At 40.8% G+C, this 26,441-nt stretch overlaps 1 protein-coding gene across 1 annotated transcript in view; it reads left to right on the top strand.

Annotated features, from left to right (window-relative positions):
- The first annotated feature begins 6,748 nt into the window (after positions 1 to 6,748).
- The window catches only part of SLC35F2 (solute carrier family 35 member F2), an 80,499-nt gene continuing 60,806 nt past the window's right edge, over positions 6,749 to 26,441 (top strand). The window contains exon 1 of the mRNA XM_043995217.1: positions 6,749 to 6,993. Within this exon, the coding sequence (XP_043851152.1) occupies positions 6,890 to 6,993 (104 nt within the window). The 5' untranslated portion in view covers positions 6,749 to 6,889. The remainder of the gene's footprint in view (positions 6,994 to 26,441) is intronic.

Genomic DNA, 26,441 nt, shown 5'->3' with positions numbered 1-26,441 from the left:
ATCAAACTTGTATCATTTTACTTCTATTTGTCATCCTCATTCCAGTTTCATTTTACTATTGCAAATCCTTGTTTTAAATGACCCTGATTTTATCTTTAGGATTTGGTTTAAATGTTTCTTTCTAAGACATCCTACATCCTCTCTTGAATCTCAAGGCTATTATATTGCTCCAGGAATTGAAGCATCAAGGCATCAAAATCTTTGCAACTTCTCTTTAATGTAGTGTAATGATACTTTGTGCCAAATTTAGGCACAAGTGAAATATCTGAGTGTTTCACATTAGGAGGATTCTTTCCACATGACAGAGATAAGTAGCAAGATTTATAATGAAAGAAATAACTCTTGCCCTAAATGTTGATGATCTGCCTAATGGTCATGTGTTCCTATGCAATCAAAACCTTTAATTTTATGGATGTATATTTGGTTTTGTTCAGTCCTTTCAGTCATGCCCAACTCTTTGTAATCCCATTTGGGGTTTTCTTGGCAGAGATAGCATAGTGGTTTGCCATTTTCTTCTCTAGCTCATTTTATAGATGAGGAACATGAGGCAAACAGGGTTATGTAACTTACCTAGAGTCACACAGTTAATAAATATCTGAGGCCAGATTTGAACTCATAAAAATGAATCTTCAGACTCCAAGCTGGTGCTCTATCCACTGTGCCACCTAACTGCCTTAATGTATGTTAATTAATAAATAACAATTATGCAAACAGGCATTTTTTGGGAAAAGATAAATGTTTTATTTAAATGATTAATTGGATTCTTACATATATATAATTTCAATTCAATAAAAATGTATCAAGTGCCTACTGTGTGCCAGGTACTGTGCTAAATTCTGGGGATACAAATAAGAAAAAAAAAAAGCTAATCCCTGCTTTCAAGGAATTTACAATCTAATGAGAGAAGACAATACATAAAAGGAAAATGGAAAGTGGGGTGGGAGGGTTGGAAAAAAGGTGGTGGTGGGGGACCCTGTGTGTGTTCCTTGGAGTTCAAACCAGGCAGAGCAGCAGATGGAAAGTCCTTTATAGATAAAGGAAATCTTTGGGAGGAATTTAGTGTTCCACCCTTCAGCCTTGCAATTAGAGGGGAGAGAAGGCTGAGGAAGTCCTGAAGGTATTGAGTTATCTTGTTTTTTGGAGTTCAAACCAAATAAAACCACAGAAAGCTATCCTTTCTGTTAGAATGTGATATACTTTGTTCTTTTTCATACTATAAGTCTCTAAATCTTGATGTAGCTAAGGGCAGTAACATTTATTTTTTAATCAAATAGAATATCTGGTATAATGTCTTTTACATGAGGCACCCAGGTGGCACCGAGTCAGGAAGACCTGAGTTCAAATGTGGCCTCAGACACTTATTAGCAGTGTTTTCTTGGGCAAGTCACTTAACCTCTGTTTGCCTCAATCCACTGGAGAAGGAAATGGCAAACCACTCTAATATCTTTGCCAGGATGCATGGTCCATGGGGTTATGCAGAAATGGTAACTGACAACTGACAGCAGAAGTCTTTTCTCTTAGAAGGGACTTTTTTTTTTTGCACGAATGTGTTATTTTTTCCTTCATTTTTGAAGAAGACTAATGATGTCATGTAATGGTCAATGTCTCGATTCATGTATGAACTGGATTTAAGTGAGGCAGAGTTGCAAAAAGTCATCAGCCTCACTATCTCTTCCAGAGTCATTGAAGTCCAGTGGAAGGATAATAGTCAGGACAATTGGTGATGGTCCAGGATGCAGTGGATGACCTTGGCATCTTCAGTGTCTAACCAAGCTCTGAGCTCTCCAAAATGCCTGCATCAGTTGTCTTCATGGCTGTTCTCATCTGCCCATTTTGCCAGGAGAAGTTTTCATATGTGCTTGGGGTTGACACTTCACCCCCCCCTCCCCCTCCCCCAACTCACCAACAGGTTTGAGGTCTGTTGGTTACCCTCAACCAGGTTTAGTCTGTTTACCAAGATGGTTTATTGGGGGCATTGCTGCTGGGCATGCTACAGCTTTTTGGAGCCACAGGTTAGAGTTGAGTGCCAGGTAGACACCTAAGGAAGATAAGCAGCCCTTAAAAAGGCTTAGCAAGCCCTCCTACCCAAGGTGCTAGACCTCCTTGAACACTCCATAAATGTATATCTGGTATACTTTACAGCATTTAGTACTATACTTTTATGGCACATATTTATGCTCAATAAATGGTTGGTTGATTGATTAGCTTATGTTATAACTTACCTTTCCCATAGTGAGAAATTTTTAAGGATCTGATTTTATCATTGTGAGGTTTGTTCCTCTAGTTGGTACAGATTACAATCTCTTCATTGCATTCTTATCTTGTTTGATTTTCGTCCATGTTTTTCCTCCACCAAAGCCCTGGAAGACTTCTACTAATCTAAAGGATTTGTAATATCATCCTTGTTCCTTCAATGATCCAATTTATTCATGCCCTCTCAGCCTGTGAAGATTTTGTCTATGTCTTTCTATAAATTATTCCACAGGGGTCCACCCAAAGTGCTGGGGGACTTTCTCTATATCTCTTTACAATGGATGTTGGTTGTGGTTGTAAGCTGTTTACTAGTTATGCCTGATTCTTACTGCATGACCAGCCCACCTTCTTTTTTGATGGTTCATTTCTATGATGTAACGATTGGAGTGACACCACCTGCTGGAGAGTTACTGTAGGAAAGCTCCACCATGAGGAGAAGGTGTCTGAGAGCAAGCCATGTGGTTTTTCCTTGGCGTCAGGAAGTGATGTTTGCTCATGGGTACTATCAAAGCTACCAGCCAATTAGCTTGGAGCTGTGAGTGCCTGTGGATGGGATGTTCCCAGTTTCACAGGAAGCTTGTGGGAGGAAGAAGGGGGCGAGGCTGGCTCTTTCTCTCTCTTTCATCAGGACTCTTGTGGAGAGCAGAGCAGGAGATGCTAGCTCCCCGAGATAGACAGCTGAATTTAGGCTGTTCTCTCTTCACCAAATTCTTATTCTCCTTAATAAATGTTTAAAAGTCTAAACTCTTGCTAAAGCTTCTAATTTAATGGTGACCACTCATTAGATATTTTATACAGTATAGCTAGAATTTTAGCCCCTTACAATGATGACACCCTTTATGCCAATTTTCATACACAATTCTTGGCAATAGGATGCAGCTTAGATGTGTCCACCACATGCCTCTCATTACCCTTTCAGTGACCCTCAACTTTAATGCTTTAGAGATTGTGACATGACTTGCAGCCATGTAGCATCATCAGAAAGATTTTTTTTTTTCAGGAAGAATTGTAAGGGTCATTAAAATGTCAATAGTCATTATGTGAATTTTGTCTGTAGAGGGTTCCCATAACCATCAATATTTCATACCACTTATTATTTAGTAGATGAATACAAGCTAGCTGCAGGTAGCTCAGAGGACTTAAGTGACTTTCCTTGGCTAACACAGCTAATAAATGTCAGAGGAAGAATTTGAACCCAGATCTTCCTAGTTTCACTTAATTAGATTATACATTTTTATTTCTCTTCAGTCAACAAAAGGGAAGCAGCTTTCCAAAGACAATCTAACTCACTCTCCAATTCAATTCTAGGAGCAGTTTGTCATGGGGAAATTGGGGTAGGGGGTTCGGGGTTTGGGATAGGGATAGGGGTAGGGGTTTGGGGTCCTTAGGAATTCCTCTTTAAAGAATTACACCCTCTTGCACACAAAAGCAATTAGACTAAGATGGTAGTTTATTTAGAGGAAGGGGAAGGGAAACCATGAAAGTCCTTGGACTGCTCATGGGGAGAAGGCATGGCACAGAGAGAGTGGCTCTGAGATACCAATTTCCTTGAGCAGGAGATAGGCAGATACTTTTGTTTTTAATTTTTAATTTTTTTTTTGTGGGGCAATGGGGGTTAAGTGACTTGCCCAGGGTCACACAGCCAGTAGGTGTCAATTGTCTGAGGCCGCATTCGAACTCAGGTACTCCTGACTCCAGGACTGGTGCTCTATCCACTGCGCCATCTAGCCGCCCCCTAGGCAGATACTTTTATAGAGGACTGATGGGGGTGACCATCTGACTGTGGAAAGTTCCTTTAGTGAGGGAGGGCCATCCCCCACTGGTGGTGGCTGGAGGAATTGGGTGAGAGGTGGCTGCAGATCTCTCAAACCATCTCCTCAGGACACAAAGGAAGCAGCCACACCTAATCTTGTCGCCCCAGGGATGAGGGGTGGAGGTCCCAGAGCTAGCTCACCCAATCTGGTTCCACTTATCTCTTTAGGTGTGTCTGTCCTTTGGATTAGTTTCTCAGAAGGTTCTTTGATGTACCCCAGAGAACTTCTGGGGTGCTCTAGGCCCATAACAAGTTCATTGTCCACTTGCTGTGTCTATCCAAGATATATTTATTGATGGGCAAGCTCTATGGTGTATCCATCCAATAATATAGCATGACTTGGAAAATAGGCATTCCCCTAATGAAAGAACTAATCAAATGAATTTTTCCAAGCAAAAATGCTACACAAGCACATAATAATATCGATTTGTTCTGCTTTTTGGTCATTTGCTTCACGTTCCTGAAAGCCTTAAATAATCCTGTCTTTTTTATTTTTATTTTTTGGGTCTTTTTGTTTGATTGGTACCTTATACACTTAAGGCAGTTGAGATGAAAAAAACCACAACACCACCACCACACAACAGGTTGATTCTGAGTAGGATTCTTCGAACACTTTTGTAAAAAGCAAGTACTGAAAACACAGCTGTAATGAGACATCTATGAATCATGGTGAGCCTCTAGTGGTAACAGGTATTTTTACCAGAATGATAGCAACAGAAAATTTTTTTAACATAGACTTTAAGTAGTCACTTAAAGAAAATCAACCAAAGTATACATTACACTTTAATAGTTCAAATACAAAATGTCTATCATGATAGCTATAGTTTAATTAGCTTAAACAGTAATCACTGGATAAAGAAGTTAAGAATACTTATACCTATAGCTTCTCTTATTCCCCCCATATCAGTTTTCTCCCTTTTCCACATTTAATTTCTTTTAAATTAAAAAGGATACAATTTAGTTAATGTATTCTTATCATGGTGTTCAGATATGACTCACATAGCAATCATAAAACTTCCAACTTATCAAAATTATACATTGTTAAAATTATAACCTTGAATTTCTCAATTAGTGCCTTGAAAAAGCATAATGTATCCTTAATGTATGCATGTACCTTTTATCATTCCATGTTATATCAGAGATAGAGATTTATGCTTCTTATTAATAGCTGTAATTCTAGCTCTTTCTTACCCTCTTTTAAAAATCTGTTACAATGAATATGAACATAACACACACAAAGCCTTGTTATATCAGTTGACTCTGATAAAGCTTTTCTTTTTATACTATTAAAGCCTAAATTATTTTTGCAGCATCTTTTCTTTCGATTAAAGATCATGGATAGATGCCCAGAAACCCACTTAAAGTATTTTAATCCTGATACTAAAATAATGCAAGCCAATCAATATTCATCTGTAGGGGATGACCTCATTTTGGAGTAATGCTGGGGCAGTGTTAAAGTTACTTCCAGGGGCAGCTAGATGGTGCAGTGGATAGAGCATCAGCCCTGGAGTCAGGAGTACCTGCGATCAAATCCGGCCTCAGACACCTAAGATTTATTAGCTGTGTGACCCCGGGCAAGTCACTTAACCCCAACTGCCTCACTAAAAAAACCAAAACAAAAACTTGATGGGTTGATCATGTCTGCCCATTGCACACCTGTGCTCTACCACAGAAGAGGGAAACATATTTCATTATCGATAAGGAGTGTTTCTTTTCAAGGCTTCGTTAAAATATAATTTCTTACTGGAAGTCTCTTTGGAGTTGCCAACCCCTTTATTTCTTGGCAAACTTCTTTGAATTCATCAAAGCTTGGGTCATGGGCAGGAGATGGAGGGGGTTGGGGAAGAGAAATAGTAAAGAAAAAATAAACAAACAAACACCAGGTCAGGTTTTTGTCTTCCAAGTGCTTTTCCTATCAGAGAAGCAGGAAGCAGAGGGAGGTCATGCTTCCTTCTCAGGGTTACACAATGCTTTGAAACAGTAACATGAAAGAAATGGGTTGATCCAGAAGCTCCAGGCACTAGTTCCAAGAGGTCTGATAATGCTTTCAATTTCTCCTCAGCACATGGGTTCAGCTAATGGAGTGGCACAGGGACAGGGCATCCCAGAATTAGTGCCAACCAGCAGAGCTGGCAAACTTTGTTTTTATGCTGTCACAGCTCTGAATAATAAAGGGCCAGCTAGAACAGGTCCAAGAAGGAAGGAAATACACCATGCTTCACACAACAGAGATATGTTCTCGCTTTCCTTTCATACTATCAACAGCATTTTGAAAGGAAAATAAACACAGTACCAAAGGTAGTTTAGTTCTTTACTGAGAAAAATGCCTTCTGCAAATAAGTCAGAGGGAAAGAGCTTGGGCGATACTGGGGAGGGGCAGAATCTTTTAAAAAATGTTTAGGTATCTGCTGGTTCTTTTCCTATAATCTGCTGAAAAGAACCTGGGAATAAAAAAAATCATATCATCTCATTTATTGACATCAAATAGGAGTCATAAAAACATGAAATGCACATAAGTTCTCAGAACCGACAGCCCACGAAAGCAAGTTCCCCTCTCCCGCCTTCTGTGTTCTTTGCACCCCATCGATGCTAGTGTTATAATTTGCAAATGGATTGTCTGGCTCTCCTCTCTCGACTGTTAATGATTTGCTGCAGAAGGAGCAAGGCAGAGTAGAGAGCCAGAAAGAGGAGGATTCCGCGGGTGGAGAAAAGTCTGATCTAGCTGCACACAAGCACCGCCTCCTCCCTTCTCGGGCCAGCAGGCACATTTTGGTGGAAATCCCACAGTGCTAGACAAGACCGAGGCAGACGCAGATCCTGCACATGGAGGCGGCTAGTCCTCAAGCTCCGTGCTCCTCGGAAGCACCGGGACTTCTTAGTAATTTCATGAACGTCCTGCTCAGGGTTAAAGAAAAACTCTTCACCTGGTGAGTACAAAGAGCGGAGGGTGCAGCTGTTCCGGGAGGAGGCGGGGAGGGACGAAGAAGGCGAAATGCCTTGGTAGGCAAGCTGTTCAGCTACTAGAGGAGTCACCCACGTGTCCCCAAAGCTATCACCTCGGCCGAGCTGAATTTCTGGTAGGGGGGAAGGGGATGCAAAAGCTAGAGCTTCGAGGGACCCGAAACCTATTTTTGGCGGTCCAGCCCAAAATGGATGTTACACGTCACCAGGCTTTTTGAGATGAGTGGTGTGTGTGTGTGTGTGTGTGTGTGTGTGTGTGTGTGTGTGTGTGTGTGTGTGTGTGTGTGTGTGTGTGAGAGTTGGGGGAGACATTTTGGAAATCTCCTCCACCTCCCCCCCCCCCACTCTCCATCCCTCCACTCCGTGTCTGTCCGTGTCTTTTTCTGTCTTTTTATTTTTTTTCTCTCTTTATATTTTCTCTGTCTCCCACACGGACGCACACCTTAAAAAGTGTATATATGTACTGGGGATGATCCATCCTGTTGAAGCTCATTAGACTGGTCCCTCTGTGATTTCTTGTGGAGGAGAAAGACTGTAAGTTCTTTGAGAGCAGGGACTAACATATAATACTTTGTAATTTTGACACACTGAAGTGGAAGTAACAGGTCTTGAACCTAGGTCCCCTGACCTCTAGTTTAGGCTTCTTTCCACTACAGCGGGCAGTCTCTCAAATGTGAAATTTACTCTACTAGGCGCTTAATAACTACTTGTTGATGGTTTGCTTAATTGGAGGCCGGGGCTGCAGAAAGAAGAGGGAACTTGAGTCAAGCCGAAGGAGGGCTGATGGGGTTAAGGGAGGTGAGCTTGGTAGGTGGGACAGATTCCTGCTTGCGGCTGAATGCTACTGAATACTACTGAATACTGAATACTGCTTGCTTCCTTGACTGTCAGGTAGGAAGACAATTGGCGAGTTCACGAGAGAAATCTGCCTTTAGCTAGCTCACCGGGAGCGGAAACCATCTTTGAGAATGTGAGTGGGCACGAAGGGAAGGGCGGTCCCCTAAATCAACTCAGGCAAGAACAGGACTCCAGTCTTCTTTCTTTTGTGTCTCCTAGCACAGTGCCCTGATTCAGTGAATGGGTTGACTGGCGGGGCGGGCTTGTGGACTTTAGAAAGTAGAAGGTGTTTTCCGTGGCTTCTGATATTTGAAAGAGGTACGGACAGGGACCTCGGGCAGGACAAGCAACCGATGTGACAATATGTTGTATTGATTAGCCTAATAAAATGCACTTAAAAGGGGAAAAACAGGCAAAATGGTTGCTAGGTCTTATAGGTGTGAATGTCCTGAATTATTTAGCCCCTGGTTATCAAATCTTGATTTGGTCACTGAGGATAGTTGGCATTTCACCAGGAGGATTTTAAAGCTCCTGAGCAAAAGGGTAGAGTACTTTTCGAAGACAGACCATGATTTTGAAATGAAAAAAAAAATTCTAAATTTCAAAATGTCCGAGTTTTAGAGTATGAGGTATTACCTCCCTCCATCCCTATTTCTGGACAAATCATTTTACTGGGCCTCAGTTTCTTTATCTGTAAAATGAGTTTGAATTGGATGGCCTCTGATAGCCCTTCCATCTCTAGCACTATGATCCTAATATCATGTGGTATAAGGAACATAAGCAACTCAACTGTAATTTATATTCTCAGTTATCTAGAGTACTAAAGAGATTAATTAGACTTGCTTCTGATTATACCACCAGTATGTGGCAGAGGCAGTACCTGAACTCCGGTTCTCAACCCAAGGCTGAATCCAAGTCTGGAGCTATGTAACTCATAATGCCACTCCATGCTTCCTCTGATCATACATATTTTTTTTGTACAGTTGTGTCAGATTTATTGTGACCCCATTTGTAGTTTTCATGGCAAAGATAGTGGAGTGGGTTGCCATATCCTTCTCCAAATAATTTTACAACTGAGGGACTAAGATAAACAGGGATAAGTGACTTGCCCAGGGTCACACAGCCAGTAAGTGTCTGAGACTGGATTTGAGGTAAGAAAGATGTCTTTCGGGGCAGCTAGAAGGCGCAGTGGATAGAGCACCAGCCCTGGAGTCAGGAGGACCTGAGTTCAAATCTGTACTCAGACACTTAACACTTACTAGCTGTGTGACCTTGGGCAAGTCACTTAACCTCAATTGCCTTACCAAAAAAAAAAAGAAAGAAAGAAAGAAAAAAAAATGATGCCTCACTAAACTATTAAAAAAGAAAAAGAAAAAAAGAAAGATGTCTTTCTGACTCCAGGCTCAGCACTCTCTACTCACTGTGTCACCTAGCCACTGCCATCATATGTATATAATGACATAAATTGATATGGGAAAATACAGGGGATGAAACTGGGGCTCGAGCTGAGACCCCCAAAATGAAAGTAGAACATACTGTTTGTTCCTCTGAAGTCTGTGGTTTAGTACCAACTTCCTGACATATGCCTCTGTTTACTGAAATATGCCTTCCTGTCTGCCAAGTAAGCTTACCACAATGTACCTGTGAAAACCTGCATGCATTTTCGCACTTAAGAGATATAAAAACTGCAGCTTGGGGGGCGGCTAGGTGGCGCAGTGGATAAAGCACGGGCCCTGGATTCAGGAGTACCTGAGTTCAAATCCGGCCTCAGACACTTGACACTTACCAGCTGTGTGACCCTAGGCAAGTCACTTAACCCCCATTGCCCCGCAACCCCCCCCCAAAAAAAAACCCCAAAAAACTGCAGCTTGGACACTTGGGGGCTGCCCAGAGTATCAGACGCTACTCTGCTTTGGGCTGGTGCTTCAATAAACTGCTCTTCCTTATTCCTGAGTGCCGTTTGGGTTTCTCCGTCAGAATTTCCCACAACAAAATGAGTTCCCTTTCCCCTAGCTGAAAGTGATTCCTTCCTCCCTGGGCACTCATAGTACTTTGCCCCTACAACTCTTATAGAACTTATCACATACTGCCCTGTATTACAGTAATTTGTATTTCCATCTTATCGTTTCCACTAGATTGTAAATTCCTTGAGGGAAAGAATGATTCATCTTAGATTTTCCAATAGCACCTGGTCTGAATTTCTCCTTTGCCTCATACTTATTTGGATATTCTGGCACTCTCCTTCCTTTACCCCCATGTTGTATAATACTTGAAGGTAGGAACTATAATTTTTCATCTTTGTGTCTCCAATACCTAGAGCAGTGCTCAATAAATAAATAAATGTTGAATGAATAAAGGGTTGAGACTATTGAGAATGATCTGTAAGGTCAACTAGGGCTAGAACTGTTTCTCAACTCTTCATCTTCCTCCATAAATTGCTGGGTATTATGAATTCCATCTTTGCATCTACCTTCAATTTACATGACTATTCTCTTAATTCAGGTCCTAACCACTTCATGGAACTATTTCAATTGGCTCCTTTTTTTTAGGTTATATATGTTCAATCATGTTAAGCATATTTTCACATAAGTCATGTTATGAAAGAAGAATTAGAACAAAAGAGAAAAACAGAAAAAAAAAACAACAAAAGTGAAAATAGTATGCCTTGATGCATTCAGACTCCATAGTTCTTTCTCTCAATGTGGATTCAATTGATTCTTAATTGGATTTCCCTCTTCTAATCTCTTAAATTCTTTAAAACCCCTGTCCCAAATTTGTCACTCCCCTACTTAAGAAACTTCTATGGTTCCCCTTTGCCTCCAGGATAAAACAGTAAAACCTTTCACAGTTTAGGTCTGGCCTACCTGTCCAGGTTTATTTACCCATGACTACTTTTCATGCCCTACTTTCCAGCCATGCTTGGCATGTATTCTCATAGAATCATAGAGAACTGCAAGGGCTCTGCTTCTTCAAATCCTTATATTCTTGTAGTGTTAAGCCCATCTCCTGCCTCTCTGCTGTTGTTCTAGCATTAGTTCATGCCTGGAAAGCACAACCTGTTCACCGCCACTTTACAGAATCCTTCACTTTTTTTTTTTTTTGTGGGGCAATGGGGGTTAAGTGACTTGCCCAGGGTCACACAGCTAGTAAGTATTAAGTGTCTGAGGCCGGATTTGAACTCAGGTTTTCCTGAATCCAGGGCCAGTGCTCTATCCACTGCTCCATCTAGCTGCCCCGGTATATTTTATTCTTAAGGCAGTAGGGAGTCATAGGAGTTTCTTGAGCCGGGCAATGACCTGGTAGATCTGTGCTTTAGGAATATTTTGGTATCTGTGTGGAGGATGGGTTGGAGAAGGGAAAAACTGAAGGCAGGGAGTTCAATTAGGAGGCTCTGGCAATAGTCCAGGAGAATGGTAATGAAGACTTGAACTAAGGGGGTGGTTGGGTAAGCAGAGAAGGGGACAAATGGTGACTTATTGGGATGTAAGAGATACTGAGGGAGTAGAACTAATAAGATTTGGTGGCCGATTGGATATAGGCAGTGAAGAGTAAAATGTCAAGGATGACTCCTAGGTTGTAAACCTCAGTGTTTAGAGAGATGGTTAGTGCTTTTGAAACAGAGAAGGTAGGAAGAAGCAGGATTTAGGGGAAAAGATGACAAGTTTGGATGTGTTGAATTTGAAATGCTTATGGAAGATCCACTTGGAAGTGTTCAAGACAGTTGATAAAGAGCTGGAGTGGTGATACACAATTGGCACTTAATCAAAGTTGGAATTGAAGTAAATTGAAATTGAATGATACCTTGTTTCTCCCCCTCCTTCTTAGATTCCTGTTAGGGGAAATGAGCCACCCAATGGTGCTATAAAGGACCGATAACGAGTAGAGTGTAGTGTAGCCCAAATCAGAGTAAAGAATCAGTGACCTGTATTTCCAGGGGGGTAGTCAAGACATGCCAAAGGTGGTTGCTGTCTAGCTATGTCTGATCTGTTCTTTTCAGTGATTTACAAACTGAGAATCCTGGCTTTTGTGCACTTGCTTTCCCTGAATTGATTTGACCTTTTTCTTCAATGTGATTTGGGCACACAATAAATAGCCATTGATGGACCATTGGTGTAGTCTTCGGTTGCAGGTTTGTTTATAATTTTTCCCCATTACCTCCTTCCTCCAGTCCTCCCCAACACTGCTCTCTGATAATCATATTTTTCATAGTTTCAGGACTTGTATTTAAATTCCTTACTTTTGATGTAGTCTTCTACCAGACCAACTCAGGGAACACCACGAAGTGTGTTTGAGCACACCATTATTTATACAGATATGGAAGGGAAATGGTTGTAACCATTATGAGGTTTTCCTGCCATTTTAAATCAGGAACATCATGTTTAATAGCTAAGAACTGGAGACAGAGAACCAGTTTGTTATCCACTATGATCTGGGGGAGATAGGATATGTGGTAAGTTAATTACCAAGCTTCAACAAGCTTTTATTAACCGTAGCTGTGTGCTATATTAAGCAAAGGGGATACAAAGAAAGGCAAAAGGGGGCAGCTAGGTGGTGCAATGGATGAAGCACCAGCCCTGGATTCAGGAGGACCTGAGTTCAAATCCAGCCGCAGATACTTGACACTTATTAGCTGTGTGACCCTGGACAAGTCACTTAACCCTCATTTGCCTTCACCTCTCTCCCCCTACCCCCCAAAAAAAGAGAGAGACAAAGAAAGGCAAAAATGGGCCCTGTTCTCAAGGAATTTACATTCTGATGGTGGGAATACATACATACATACACACACACACACACACATATATATATATGTTGGTACATTAACAAAGGAGATAGAAAGTAATTTCTGAGGGAAGGATAAGGGAAACAAGAAAGGTCTTCTGTAGAAGGTGGGATTTGAGCTGTGTCTTGAAAGAACTCAAGGTAGTTGGGAATCAGGCAAGGAGGAACATTCCAGGCATGAGAGACATCTAGGTCAAAGGTGGAGAGTCAGGAGATGGCAAATATGCCAGTGTAGCTGGATTATAGCTCCAGTGTATGGAAGGAAGTATAAGAGGACTAGAAACGTAGACACCCACACATTTTGCTGTGCATGTAATCTTCAGGCCATTTCCTTCTTTGATCTTAGAAATAGAGTTGAAGGTTTCTGTTATAATCATGACTTCAGCCATTTTGTCCGATCATGACATTAAATGACCAAATGCCATATTAGGAAGTCACAAACTTTCAGAAGGTAGAAGGTAAATAACAACAGGTCTGGGCATACTTTTTTCCCCAATAAAAGGTACCAAAACATCTATTTTCAAGATATTTCAAAGAGGGGAGGATTCTAAAAGAATCACAGATGGTCTTTATTACCAGTAAAAGGCAACCACAAAGACATCAGCAGTCACCAATCCTACTTTTATATTTCTAGCTCAAATCTTTGAGAATGATGTTGAAGGATATTCTTTATTAAAACATAATAAGGAGGGGGTGGCTAGGTGGCGCAGTGGATAAAAGCACTGGCCCTGGATTCAGGAGTACCTGAGTTCAAATCCGGCCTCAGACACTTGACACTTATTAGCTGTGTGACCCTAGGCAAGTCACTTAACCCTCCCATTGCCCCGCAAAAAAAACCCAAAAAACAAAAAACATAATAAGGAAACAAATAGGCTTTCATGGACAATTTTTTCTACAAAAGATCACACCTTGACCCATGATTGAGAGAGGTAAAGAATATGAGCTTCCACTTTGGCTATTTATTTATTGATTCTCTTCTTTGACCCTCACCCACCAAAAACATCGACAAAGGAAAATGCAGCTTTAAATGTAAAATCAAATAGTATCTTGCCCAGTTTGTGAAATGCAACTAGATAGTTATTGAGTTAGTTCACCGGCACATCTCTGTTGGTGAGGCAATGTAGATGGACACCAACTGAACTAGGTTCAGGATTGAATTGAAAGAGAGCAGGCTGGGGGGCAACTAAGTGGTGCAGTGGATAAAGCACCTGCCCTGCATTCAGGAGGACCTGAGTTCAAATCTGGCCTCAGACACTTGACACTTACTAGCTGTGTGACCCCAGGCAGATCACTTAACCCTCATTGCCCTGTCAAAAATAAAAAAGAGAACATGCTGGATTTCATTCATTATACTGTGCAGCACTTTCAACAATCCAAGCTGCCTATGGTTATCTTAAATGGACTGAACTGAACTGGTCTCTAATCTGTGAATGACCAGAGCTGAAGAGCAGACAAGAGATAGGTGAGTCAGGAATCAAACAGAAGTTTAATTTTTGTGTGTGAGGGAAACAGCTTGCAAGTGGAGTCCTCCTTCCTAAGAAAGGAGGGGAACTGGACACATGTGCCAGGGCCTCCCAGTGGGGGACCAGCTTTAGTGTGGGCAAATCTCAATATATCTATATCTATAGATCTATAGATATCATTGGCTATGCAGTGAGCGGTAGCTCTGACAATGAGAGGTAACAGCAACAAGTTTGGCTTGTCTGAGCTTGGAGAACGTCTGGTCCTGGCGTGAAACAATTCTGGGATTTTGCTGTGACTGAGTTCATCCAGAGGGTGAGTGCAAATGATTATTGTTATGCCAAGCTCAAGGCTCACCTTGCTTGCTGGGCCTTAGCTCTGGAAAACAAGGTGTCTCCTAATAGTATCCCGACTGTCACAGCTTCCGTGTATATGTAACAACATCACTGTTTTCCTAAGCATTGCTATTTGGCGATTGTGATGATTAAAAAATTCTGAGAGACCAAGTTTCTGGGGAAATTAAAGTCAGTTTTATTGACTACGTCTAGAAAGCAGTCAACAAAAACAGACTCATTGTCCTCTTGGTAGCCAAAGAGATGCATGACCACTTTAGATTTTTATGCCTTTTGGACAAGAGGTGGTTCATCAAACAGCAATCACATGTAATTGGTTAATGTGATAGGAGGTGGGTAATATTAAAATGAAGGTCTTGGAGTATATGACCTGTGTCACTTAAGTCTTGATCAAAGAGGCATCAATTTATATATCACCTGTCTTGATAATAGGGAGAATAAACACTTCCCCAGACCTGTCTGAGAAAACAACAATGAGCAGGAATACATCCATCAGCCAAAATGTTAGAATTTCTTTTACTGTCTTATTAGATCTTGACCTGGGGAAATCTCTAAGAGAAATTTCCCACACTGGTTGGTTTCTGGATGAGGAAAAGGAGAAAAACGTTGGTCCTAATATAATAATTAGGGGGCAGCTAGGTGGCGCAGTGGATAAAGCACTGGCCCTGGATTCAGGAGGACCTGAGTTCAAATTTGGATTCAGACACTTGACACTTACTAGCTGTGTGACCCTGGGCAAGTCACTTAACCCTCATTGCCTCACCCCCCCCCCCAAAAAAAAAGTATAGGCAAGCAAAAAAAAAGTAACTTGCTAATATAATAATTAGTTATTAAATATAAGAGAGTAATATTCATTTCTCACACAGTGAAGCATGGAACACAATGCTGTCAGAAGAATAAAAATTTTTAATGATCCAGAGGGCAAGAGAAAGACATATGGTGGATATGATTGGGCAGCAGCATATCCTTGGCAATAATGTACATAAGGAATAGCAACAAAACCACATCAAAAATATATGAATGGGAAATGAGGCTGGCCAGAGATAGAGGGTAGCTTATAAGGGCAGTTAGGTGGCACAGAAGATACAGCACAGGCCCTGGAGTCAAATTTACCCTAAAGACCCTAGTACAAATTTGGCCTCAGGCACTTACTAGCTATGTGACCTTGGGCAAGTCACTTGATCCTGTTTGCCTCAGTTTCCTCATCTATAAAATGAGTTGGAGAAGGAAATGGCAAACCATTTCAGTATCTCTCCCAAGAAATCCCCTGAATGGAGGTCACAAAGAGTTGGATATGACACTGAATAACAACAAAGAGATAGAATGAGGAGGGACCTCTTTGGTGGCTCTAGTAAACTCATCATTGGGAAATCTCATCATCTTGCAAGATGATCCAGTTAACCTTGTCAGAAGGTACCATCAGAGGGTTCTCTTTGCCCCTCTGCTTGGAGGGTGGAGTCATAAACTTCTCCATTTAAGCAGAGGAACTGGTTTGATATTTACTCAGGCATCTCATTTCCCACCTGGCTGCCCTCCTTTTTAAGTTCTTCAGCTTTTTCACCATCCCCCTGAACTGCATACTTTCCCATCCCCATCCCCTTTTCAACTTTCTTTTGTGTGTTGTGTTCCCCCATTACATTTTTTTTTTGCGGGGCAATGGGGATTAAGTGACTTGCCCAGGGTCACATAGCTAGTAAGTGTCAAGTGTCTGAGGCCAGATTTGAACTCAGGTACTCCTGAATCCAGGGCCGGTGCTTTGTCCACTGCACCACCTAGCCACCCCCCTCCCCCATTACATTTTGAGCTTGTTGAGGTCAGGGTCTGTTTTTCTTTTTTTATATTTGTATCCCTAGCACTTTCACAGTGCCTGGCACATAAAAGATGCTTAATAAATGTTTATTGACAAAGCTTTTCATACGTATTATTTCATTTGATCATTTGGGTTCAAGTATTGCTTCAGACCTAAGCTATGTGAATGACCCTGGGCTTAGTCATAGACTTTCCTTCATCATGGTTTTCAGGTAGACCAATAATTTTCAAATTATCTCTCCTGGACCTATTTTCCAGGTCAGCAGTTTTTCCCAGAAGATATTTCACATTGCCCTCTATTTTTTTATTCATTTGGATTTGCTTTATTGTGTCTTGGTTTCTCATAAAGTCACTAGCTTCCATTTGTTCAATCCTAATTCTTAGGCAATTATTTTCATCAGAGAGCTTTTGTACCTCCTTTTCCATTTGGCCAATTTGGCTTTTCAAGCTGTTGACTTTTTTCTCATGTCTTTCCTGCATCACCCTCATTTCTCTTTCCATTTTTTCCTCTACCTCTCTAACTTTATCTTCAAAGTCCTTTTTGAGCACCTCTATGGCCTGAGACCAATTTGTATTTTTCTTGGAAGCTTTAGATATAGGAGCCCTGATGTTGACATCTTCCTCTGAGGGTGCCCCTTGGTCTTCCTTGTTACTGAAGAAACTTTCTATGGTCCTCACCTTTCTCTGTCAGCTCATCTTGCCTTTCTTTTACTAGACTTTTAGCTCCTTAAAGTGGGGCACTGTTTCCAGGCTGCAGTATCCCAAGCTAAAGAAGTCCCAGGTGGTATGATTTAAGGAGAATCAGGTTCTTCCCTTACCTGGCCTGTTTCCTGGTCCTAGATGACCCCAGACCAACTTGCCATTCAACCAGCTTTGTGTGTTGTGGTTGTTAGCTCTGACGAGCCTGTGCCCCTCCCCCACCTGGGCCACTGCTACTGGAGCCTACCACCTGGTTCTCAGCAGGGGTGTAAAATCCAAGTTCTGCCTTAGCACCAGCATAGACCCCTGTAGTCTCTCCCCTGTCCAGGGCTCAGCCCACTCACCAGACTGTGAGCTTAGTTCCAGGCAACACTGGTGCTTCAGCTGATTCAGAGGCTCTGGGAGTCTGCTTCTCTGGTGAGGCCTTCCTGGGACTGGATCTGTGTCAGGGTGACTGTGGGGGTGGGCTCAACTCCTGTATCAGCACAGCAGCTCCCTCCTTCTGACCTTCCAAGCTGTTCTTGGTTAGAAGATGATTTCAGCACATTCTTCTGTGAGTTTTGCTGCTCCGGGCAGTTTCCTATGACCTTATTTGGATGTTTTTTGGAGCAATTGTGTCATGAGTTCCTGAACCTTTTTAAAAATAATTTTTAATTTTTCTCCAGTTACATGCAAAACCAATTTTTAACATTCATTTTTTGGGACAAGTTTTGAATTCCAAATCTATGAGTCCTTTGGGGTTGAGGGTTTTGTTTTTTTTTTTTTGTCCTGGATCATTGTATTGCTGAGAATAGTTAAGTCATTCACAATTTTTTATTGCACAACATTGCTGTTACTGTGTACAATGTTCTCCTGGTTCTGCTCACTTCATTCTGCATCAGTTCATGTAAGTCTTTCATTTCTTAGAGCATAGTCATATTCTATTACAATGATATATCCCATCTTGTTCATCCATTCCTCAATTGATGGGCATCTCTTCAATTTCCAATTCTTAGCCATCATAAAAATAACAGTCTGTCCACAGAATTGTTAGTTCATTGATAGGAGGGATTGTATCTTATTTATCTTTGTTTCTTGTTGACTTCGTTATGATAATAATAACAGTAATAACTAGCAGTGATAGAGAGATTGGAGTTTGCAAAGCACTTTAAATATATTATCTTATTTGATCCTCACAGCACACTTGGGAGGTAGGTGGTATTATTTAGACTGCTTTTTTAAGATGAGGAAAGAGGCTTTGGAGTCAGAGTACCTGAATTCAAATCTGCACTACCAACTATTACTGTGTGACCCTGAGCAAGTCACTTAAATTGTGAAGATGTGAGTTAAAATCCATCCCCAGATAGTTACTAGTTGTGTGACCTTGGATGAGTCTTTTAATCTGTGTTTGCCACAGTTTCTTCATCTGTAAAACAGACAGTTATAGCATCAACCTCCCAGAGATGTTGTTGAGGATTAAATGAGACAGTAGTTGTAAAGCATTTAGTACAGTGCCTGGAACATAGTTAGCACTATATACATATTAACTATTATTATTGTTGTAATATTAATATTATTATATTAATTACTTATGTTATTTTATTAATACAACATTAATATAGTAAAATAATACCATAGATCTTATTATATTACATCAATAATATTAATAAGACCTCTCTGGGCCTGTTTCTCATCTCTAAAATGAAGGGTTTAGATTTGATGGCTTCTTAGGCCCCTTTCCAGCTCTAAATCTATGGTCCTATAATTTTACTTCTCTATTGGCCCAAAGAAAGGGAACAGAAAGGAGGAAGGAATGAAGCAAAGATCCTAGGTAATCTGTAGACTAGATGATCAATTCTCTGATTCTTTTGAGAGTTGATTCTATTATGAGGATGAACAATTCAGGCTAATGAAGACTAGCAACTTGAAAGTTGCTTTTTGGCTTTTCTGGTTTGAAAGTTTAGGCCTGCTTCATGAAAAGCTGGAGGGTGTAGGATGACTCATGGGGAAATGCCAATTATGTTTCTTCATCTCACTGACATGTGCAGAATCACTTGTGAATGCTTTAGAAATGTTGTTGACTAGGGGCAGCTAGGTGGCGCAGTGGATAGAGCACTGGCCCTGGAGTCAGGAGGACCTGAGTTCAAATCTGGCCTCAAACTCTTAACACTTACTAGCTGTGTGATCCTGGGCAAGTCACTTAACCCCAACTGCCTCAAAAAACAAAAAAAAGAAATGTTGTTGACTCATTTTTCAGGCATGTTCATCTCTTTGTGATCCCATTTGGGGTTTTGGTTTTCTTGCCCCTAGAAACATAATGAGTACATTAAGTGGATGCATGACAGAAAGTCTAGTTTAGAGGATGGGAGAGGAAAGAAGTGTAAATAGTTGGTAAGAGCAAGAGTTTTTGTTGACTTTGGTACCCCAAGGGCAGGTAGATGACCTACTGGATAGAGCCATGGGCCTGGAGTCAGGAATATTCCTTTTCCTGACTTCCTCAGACACTTACAAGCTGTGTGACTCTGGGCAAGTCAACTTAATCCTGTTTACCTCAGTTTCCTCATTAGTAAAATGAGCTAGAGAAGGAAATGACAAACCACTCTAGTATCTGCCAAGAAAATAGGATCACAAAGGGTCAGTCATGACTAAAAAATGACTGAACAATATTGGTATCCCCAAAAGATTCAAGACAGTTTCAAAATCTCAGGCTCTTGTTTTGATAATCTACACAGAAAATAGTTTAGGTTTTGACAAAAAAGTTAGTTTCACAGAATTTTAACACAGTTTACTGGCTGTGCTAGAGCTGCTTCAGATTTAATGGGATGTGGCAACTTGCCTGGCCTTGAGGGATGAAAGGGGCCTGACCTGTTCTCCTACCCTCTTGAAATGCCTTTGTGAGGTCTGGGTTGATGGATAGTTCTTTTGGGAAGTAGCTTGGGGATGGTGGCCCATTCCAGGAACTTGGTTTCAATTCAGTTTCCAGTGAGGTATCTCATCACAGCAGCAGTTGTCATTGCTGTTGCTATAGGAATTCAGGAGTGTAACACACAGATTGTCAGAAGTTCCCTAAATGGAGTAAGCTGAAGAGAGGCTGGGAGGGAGAAAGGTGTTGAGTACATAGAGTCTGCCTTCATTCTTGTGAAGGGAGGGGGCAGCCCACCCCCATGGTTGGTGGGAATGGTTGAGGGTGTGGATGATACAGAGAACAATTCAACTCTTCTTTGGTCTAGGGTTTGGGGAGAAAGGCAGGGCCTGTAAGAAGATCAGGAAGACAATGAGACAAGGTGCCAGATGAAGAAGAAATGTCGGGGGATGACCACCAGGAGAAAAAAAAGGTCCTTCCTATCCCCAGGAAGAATCACTTCACAGCTATCAATGCCAGGGGATAAAGCTCTATTCTTCCCATGATAGAAATCAACCATGGACTTTGCTATGACTCTATCATGATGCCCCTTGGCAGGCAATGAATAAACACTGATTAAACACTATGCACCAGGCACTATGCTAAGTGTTGGGGATACAAAAATGGCCAATATGTGGTTCCTTGTCCTCAGGGAACTTACAGTCTAATGAGGGGGAGGGGAGAGACAACATATATACACATATTTACAAAGAAAGCAAGGTAGAAGATGAATAGACTTGAGGCAGGCAGATCCACCAGTAGGCTACAGTAATAGTCCAAGTGTGAAGTGATAAGGACTTTCACTGGGGTGGTAGCAGTGGCAGAGGAGAGAAGGCATGTATCCAAGAGATATTGCAAAGGTGAAATCAATAGACTTGGCAACAGATTGGATATGGAAGGTGAGATATGATGAGTTGAAGAGGAGCCTAAGAGACTGGGAGGATAGTGTTGTCCTCCACAGTAACATCCCTCATAGTACTTATCACCTCTTCTATGTTCCTCCAATCACCAACCAACAAAGCATTTACGAAGTTACTACTGTGTGCCAGGCACTATGCTAAGCACTGGAAAGGAAAAGACAAACCTGAAACAGTTCCTTCCTCTCAAAGAGCTTCCATTGCATCCAAATGATTGGAAGGGAGCTGCTTCCTCCTTCTGGGAAGTCTACTGCCCTTCCTCCCTACAGCAATGCCCTCCTACACCTTGCCTCATTCATTGTCTTCTTGCCCCCTCACAGGTACTGCTTTATTACCCAAACCCTAAAGGAGGCCAGAGAAGTCGGATTGCATGTATCCCACCCTGGTCCCTCCAGTTTAAATACACTTACATGGCTCTAGAAGAAGGGTTCTTTTTTTGGGTAAATTATCTTTAATAACTTCTTTCTTATTAGTAATACTTGTATGGGATAATTATGGATTTGAGTCAGATTAAACTCTGAGGATGGAGCCTGAAAGATACCTCCCCCCCCCCTCCGCCCTGTATAGTTAGTTTCTCGCTTTGCCTAAAAGTTAATTGCTTGTTAAATTCTCACTGTCTCCTTTAAGTTTTATTGATGAGATAATGGACTTGGGTCAGTTCTGTAAACTCTGGGGATGGGGTCTGGAAGATATCCCATCCCCCAGTAATTTTATTACTTGTCAGCTCTACCAATTAGTATCATTTACTTTACTTCTGCTTAGTTCCCACATGCCAGGTACACCTTAGTTTATGGCCTGTAATAAAAATCGTGTCATGATGAGTCTGCTTACTCCCCTCTCACATGTCAGAATCCCAGTCCCTGTCATGGATTAAATGTAGTCAGATAAGGGAGTGATTTCTGCCTCCCTCTTTCTTTGACATTCCTCAGACTTGTTACCCCCTTCCCTTTTCCCCTTTGTTCTTGGACATGTCTCCATACATGGATCATGAGCTAAGCATGCACCCTGGGTGAGATAGGATTGGATGTTAGATTGTGAGCTCATCACCCTAGTGCACGTGGGGACTTTCCTCCTCAAAATTACTATAAAAACTCAAGGTGTGTATTAATTATTGCAGCTTGATCTTAGGATTGAGTTTGCCCATCCTTGCAAGGATGTAATAAACCTGTCTCTGCTTGACTTGGTGGTCTCCTCGAGTTATTTGGGTAAATTGAGGCAGTTTGTCCCAAACATACTTTTATCCAAAGCTTGCCTGAATTAGTTTTTTTTAACGTTTTTATTTAAAGTTTTGACTTCCAAATTCTATCCTCCTTCCCTCCCTTCCCTCCCCCCTTCCCTCTCCTAAGGCAATAAGCAATTAGATAGAGTTTATACATGTGCAATCATGTAAAACATTGCCACATTATTTGTTTTGCACATGAAAACTTGAATAAAAGAAAAAAAATGAAAGAAAGCCAAAATAACATACTTCAATCTGTATTCAATCAATATTGGTTCGTTTAGAAGAGGGGTTCTTAACATTTGTTATGGAACCCTCTTTCTGTCTGGTGAAGCCTGTGGACCCTTTCTCCAAATACTGTTTTTAAATGCATAAAATAAAGCACACAGGATTAAAAAGGAAACCAAGTTATTAAAATCACAAAAAAATAAAAAGCTCACAGAGCCAAGGTTAAGAAATTCTGCTCTAGAGCACTGGTTTTCCAATATTATCATTCTACAATAATCTCCAAATCTTCCTCTCCCTCACTTCTCTCTGTAGTATTCCTCGACCCTTTCTTTCAATGTTCTCTAGGACTCTTCATTTCTTATGTTCACCCCTCCTTGTACCACATCAAAGATGTATTCTACACTTCACAGTTCTTTCTGTCCCTCTTGATATTGTAGAAAGTCTTGTAGAACAATCCTTTCTTTTGCAGTTACCAGTTTGTTATTGGTTTGGAGCATTGATTTTTGTTCTCCTCTTAAGAAGGCTTCATTTAGGGGCAGCTAGGTGGTGCAGTGGATAGAGCACTGGCCCTGGAGTCAGGAGTACCTGAATTCAAATCCGGCCTCAGACACTTAATACTGTGTGTGACCCTGGGGCAAGTCACTTAACACCAATTGCCTCACTAAAAAAAAAAAAAAAAAGAAGGCTTCATTTATTATTGCACATGTACAATTGTTTTTATCATTAAATTTGTGTTTATTAAAGTAAACAATTTAATTTTATACTCTTTATTTCTGATAAATCTTACATTTTTATGCTTTTTTCTTTCCCAAATCTAATATCACACCAATCCAAGTGTACACACTTCTTTCTCTATTGATATCTTATGTAGATATGATTTAGAAAAAAAAAGTCAGCTGTTATTTGCCTTTCCAACTATTGAAGTGAAAAAGAATTGAAGTTCATCACAGGATTGATGCCTTGTTCCACTGCTCCTGGGGACATACAATTGTTTTGTAACTTGTAGTCTTAGAAAATTGTCTGAGAAATTGAGGAGAGAGGACAGTTGACTTGCCTGTGGTTACACAACCAGGCTGTGTCAAAGGCTGGACTCAGCCAGATCTGTCTTAATTCTGAGGTCGGTTACTCAACCACTAAACTATACTACCTCTCAGTTTGCCACTACATCACCAAAAAGCTTCAAATTCTGTAAATGAACATAAAAGAATTTATTAACACCTATTATGTGCTAAGTACTTTTGTTAAGTGTTGAGGAAAGAGAAACAAAAGTGGAATACCCCTCCCCCCCATAAGCTATGTGGGAGGAAGCAGCAGGAAGGAGCAAGGTAGGGGGAGATTGGCAATATCCTGTGGTTCTTAGAGTAGGCAGCATCAAAGTTCATAGCCAATCCCAGAAATTCAGAGTGTGCCCTGACAAGATGGATGGCAAGACCCAGAGAACACAGTACAGGATCAAGAGAGTGAACATCATGAACGAGTCACTGCAATTGGTGATTCACTTCTCAGTGCAGTGGTTCACCATAAGCATGGACCCATTTCATTCATTGTTGTGAACAGCCACAATGGAGAGTCCCATGTTTCCTTTGGACTTAATGACTCTCATTTGGGGAAAATCTTGCTTTGTACTATGAACCTAGCCCTTTCTAAATATATATCACAAATGTATTTTATGAACACAAGTTTTTATTCCAACCAAATAAAAAATGAGAAAGGTAGTCCCCTGACATTTATTTTATGCTTACTCTGTGATTTTTCATTATACCTTTCCTAAACATTTTTTTTTAAGTGAGGCAATTGGGGTTAAGTGACTTGCCCAGGGTCTCACAGCTAATAAATGTTAAGTGTCTGAGGCTGGATTTGAACTCAGGTCTTCCTGACTTCAGGGCTGGTGCTCTATCCACTGCGCCACCTAGCTGCCCTGCTAAACATTTTTTAAAATTATGCTATGATACATCAAGAAAGTGCTCGTTTTGGGCAGCAGGATTAATTATTACACATTGTCAGATGGTCAAGCTATCTAATACCCTTATTTTGCACCTGTTTGGTCTTGTCTACAATGATATAATAGCATTACTTAAACTGATAGAATATTGGTACTAGAAGGAGGACTGGAGACCATAGTTCAAATTTACACTTGTTCTTGTTGTTGTTGAGTTGTTTCAATCTTGCTCAACTCTCTGGGACCCCGTTTGGGGTTTTCTTGGCAAAGACACTGCAGTGGTTTGCCATGTCCTTCTCCAGCTCATTTTGTAGATGAGGAAACTGAGGCAAACAGGGTGAAATAAGTTGCCCAGAGTTATACAGCTAGTAAGTATCTGAGGCTGGGTTTGAACTCAGGTCTTCCTGACTTCAAGCCCAGTGCTCTATCTACTGTGCCACCCAGCTGCCTACCTCCCAGTTTTATTGATAAGGAAACTGAGGCCCCAAAATGTTAAAGTCACACAGCAAGCTAGTAACAGAACTAGCACTAGAACTCAGGTCTACTGATTTCTAGTCCAGTTTGATCATGCCTCTTTCTTCTAACTTGGATGCCATCGCCAATCCCATTACCTTGCCCCCTTTTCATTTAATTTTAATATATTTTCTCTTCTGTTAAGGGCTAAAATTCTAGCTAAACTGTCTAAAATATCTAATGAATGGTCAACAATAAATTATAAGCTTTAGCAAGAGTTAGACTTTTAAGCATTTATTAAGGAGCATAAGAATTTGGTAAAGAGAGAGAAAGGCCTAGATTCCTATCTATTAAAGGGAGAGCACATTTCTAGCTCCGCTCTCCGCCAGAGTCCAGAGGAAAGAGAGTGAGAGCGAGCGCCAGTCTCTTCCTTCCTCCTCCCACTAGCCCGTGTCACTTCCTGACACCAAAGAAAAGACTCCTGGTCTTGCCCTCAAAGACCTTCACTTCATGGGTAGAACTCTTCTACAGTAAGTCTCCAGCAGGTGGCGTCATTCCAATCGTTACACTTCTATCTCATTATCCATGTTGAGTGAGAAAGCCTGTAAACAGCCTAAAAAATTTTGCCACATATTTTTATGTGACTAATCTCATTGTACAGGATATATTGTATATGGAAATACTCCAAAGAATTTCTGATCTCATCTCATCCCTTCTAATGATGCAGGATGCATAACTTCCCATCCTGTGCAATTCTTTTTGATATACAGGGTTTCATTGACCTGGAGAGGACATCATAAGTCATCTAGTCCAACTCCTTTATTTTAGAGATGAGGAAATTCGGGCCAAAATGATTAAGTGACTCATCTCAGTTTCCATAGGTGGGAGAGCTAGGATTTGAACCTTGGTCCTCTTGACTCCAAACCCAGCCAATTTTTCTGCGGTACTGCTTCTCCTCCTTACATGAGGCAAAAGGGAATGACTGGGAGCAAATCGTTTTCATTTTTCTTTCAATCAGTGTAACATACAACATTGACATTTTCTGCCTTGAGCTTCACCGCTTTTTTTTTCTTTGCAGCTATTGAAAAGAGTTTGATATTGTGAGTGAGATTTTCCCCATCCCTTAGTTATAAGAGATTCACCATAGTTATAAGTGATTTGATTAAGATAATAATATATTAACTAAAATTGTGATTTATTATATTTAGATATTATTATATATAGATTACATAAGGTCAAAAGGTTAAGTCTTTCCTATATTTCCTAATTTTCCAATGTCAAGCATTAGGTAATATCACAAGATCTAGTAGTCAGCAATGTTATATTTTAATAATCACAAGTGACACACTTTCCTATAAGAGTTCACGCTATTGACCAGTGGCCTAACAATGATCCACCCTATTGTTATCATAATGCTGTCATTTATAGTCATTTAGATAGTTCCTCATATTTCCTAAGAATATGATTTAATTTTAGAAGCACAACTAATGGTAAAATACTGTACAAGTTTAATGGTTTGGAAGGGTATATAAACCCATGGATTTTGTAATTCTGGGTCTTTCAGGTGCAATGCCTGGTTGACCGGCTTTATTGGGAGGCTAAAAACTCTCTCAATAAACCTATTTGCTTCAGCCTGGAAACTTCGTTGTTTTTGTTCTTCCGTCGGACTTAAAAAAATTTTCCCGACAATATAAGGTGGCATCAGCTCAGCTGAATTTACTATTGTTTCAAACTTTGTTCCCTTAATGTAGCTACCTTACTGCCAAGGTAGGTACTTCATTGAATTCAATATAAATACTGTCTAGACATTGCTGTATGAGTGAGACAACCATTATCTTA

The sequence above is a fragment of the Dromiciops gliroides genome, chromosome 3 (assembly GCF_019393635.1).
Source record: "Dromiciops gliroides isolate mDroGli1 chromosome 3, mDroGli1.pri, whole genome shotgun sequence".
Taxonomy (NCBI): Eukaryota; Metazoa; Chordata; class Mammalia; order Microbiotheria; family Microbiotheriidae; genus Dromiciops; species Dromiciops gliroides.
The sequence above is the reverse complement of the archived record's forward strand: the minus strand, read 5'-3'. Positions and strand labels throughout refer to the sequence as shown.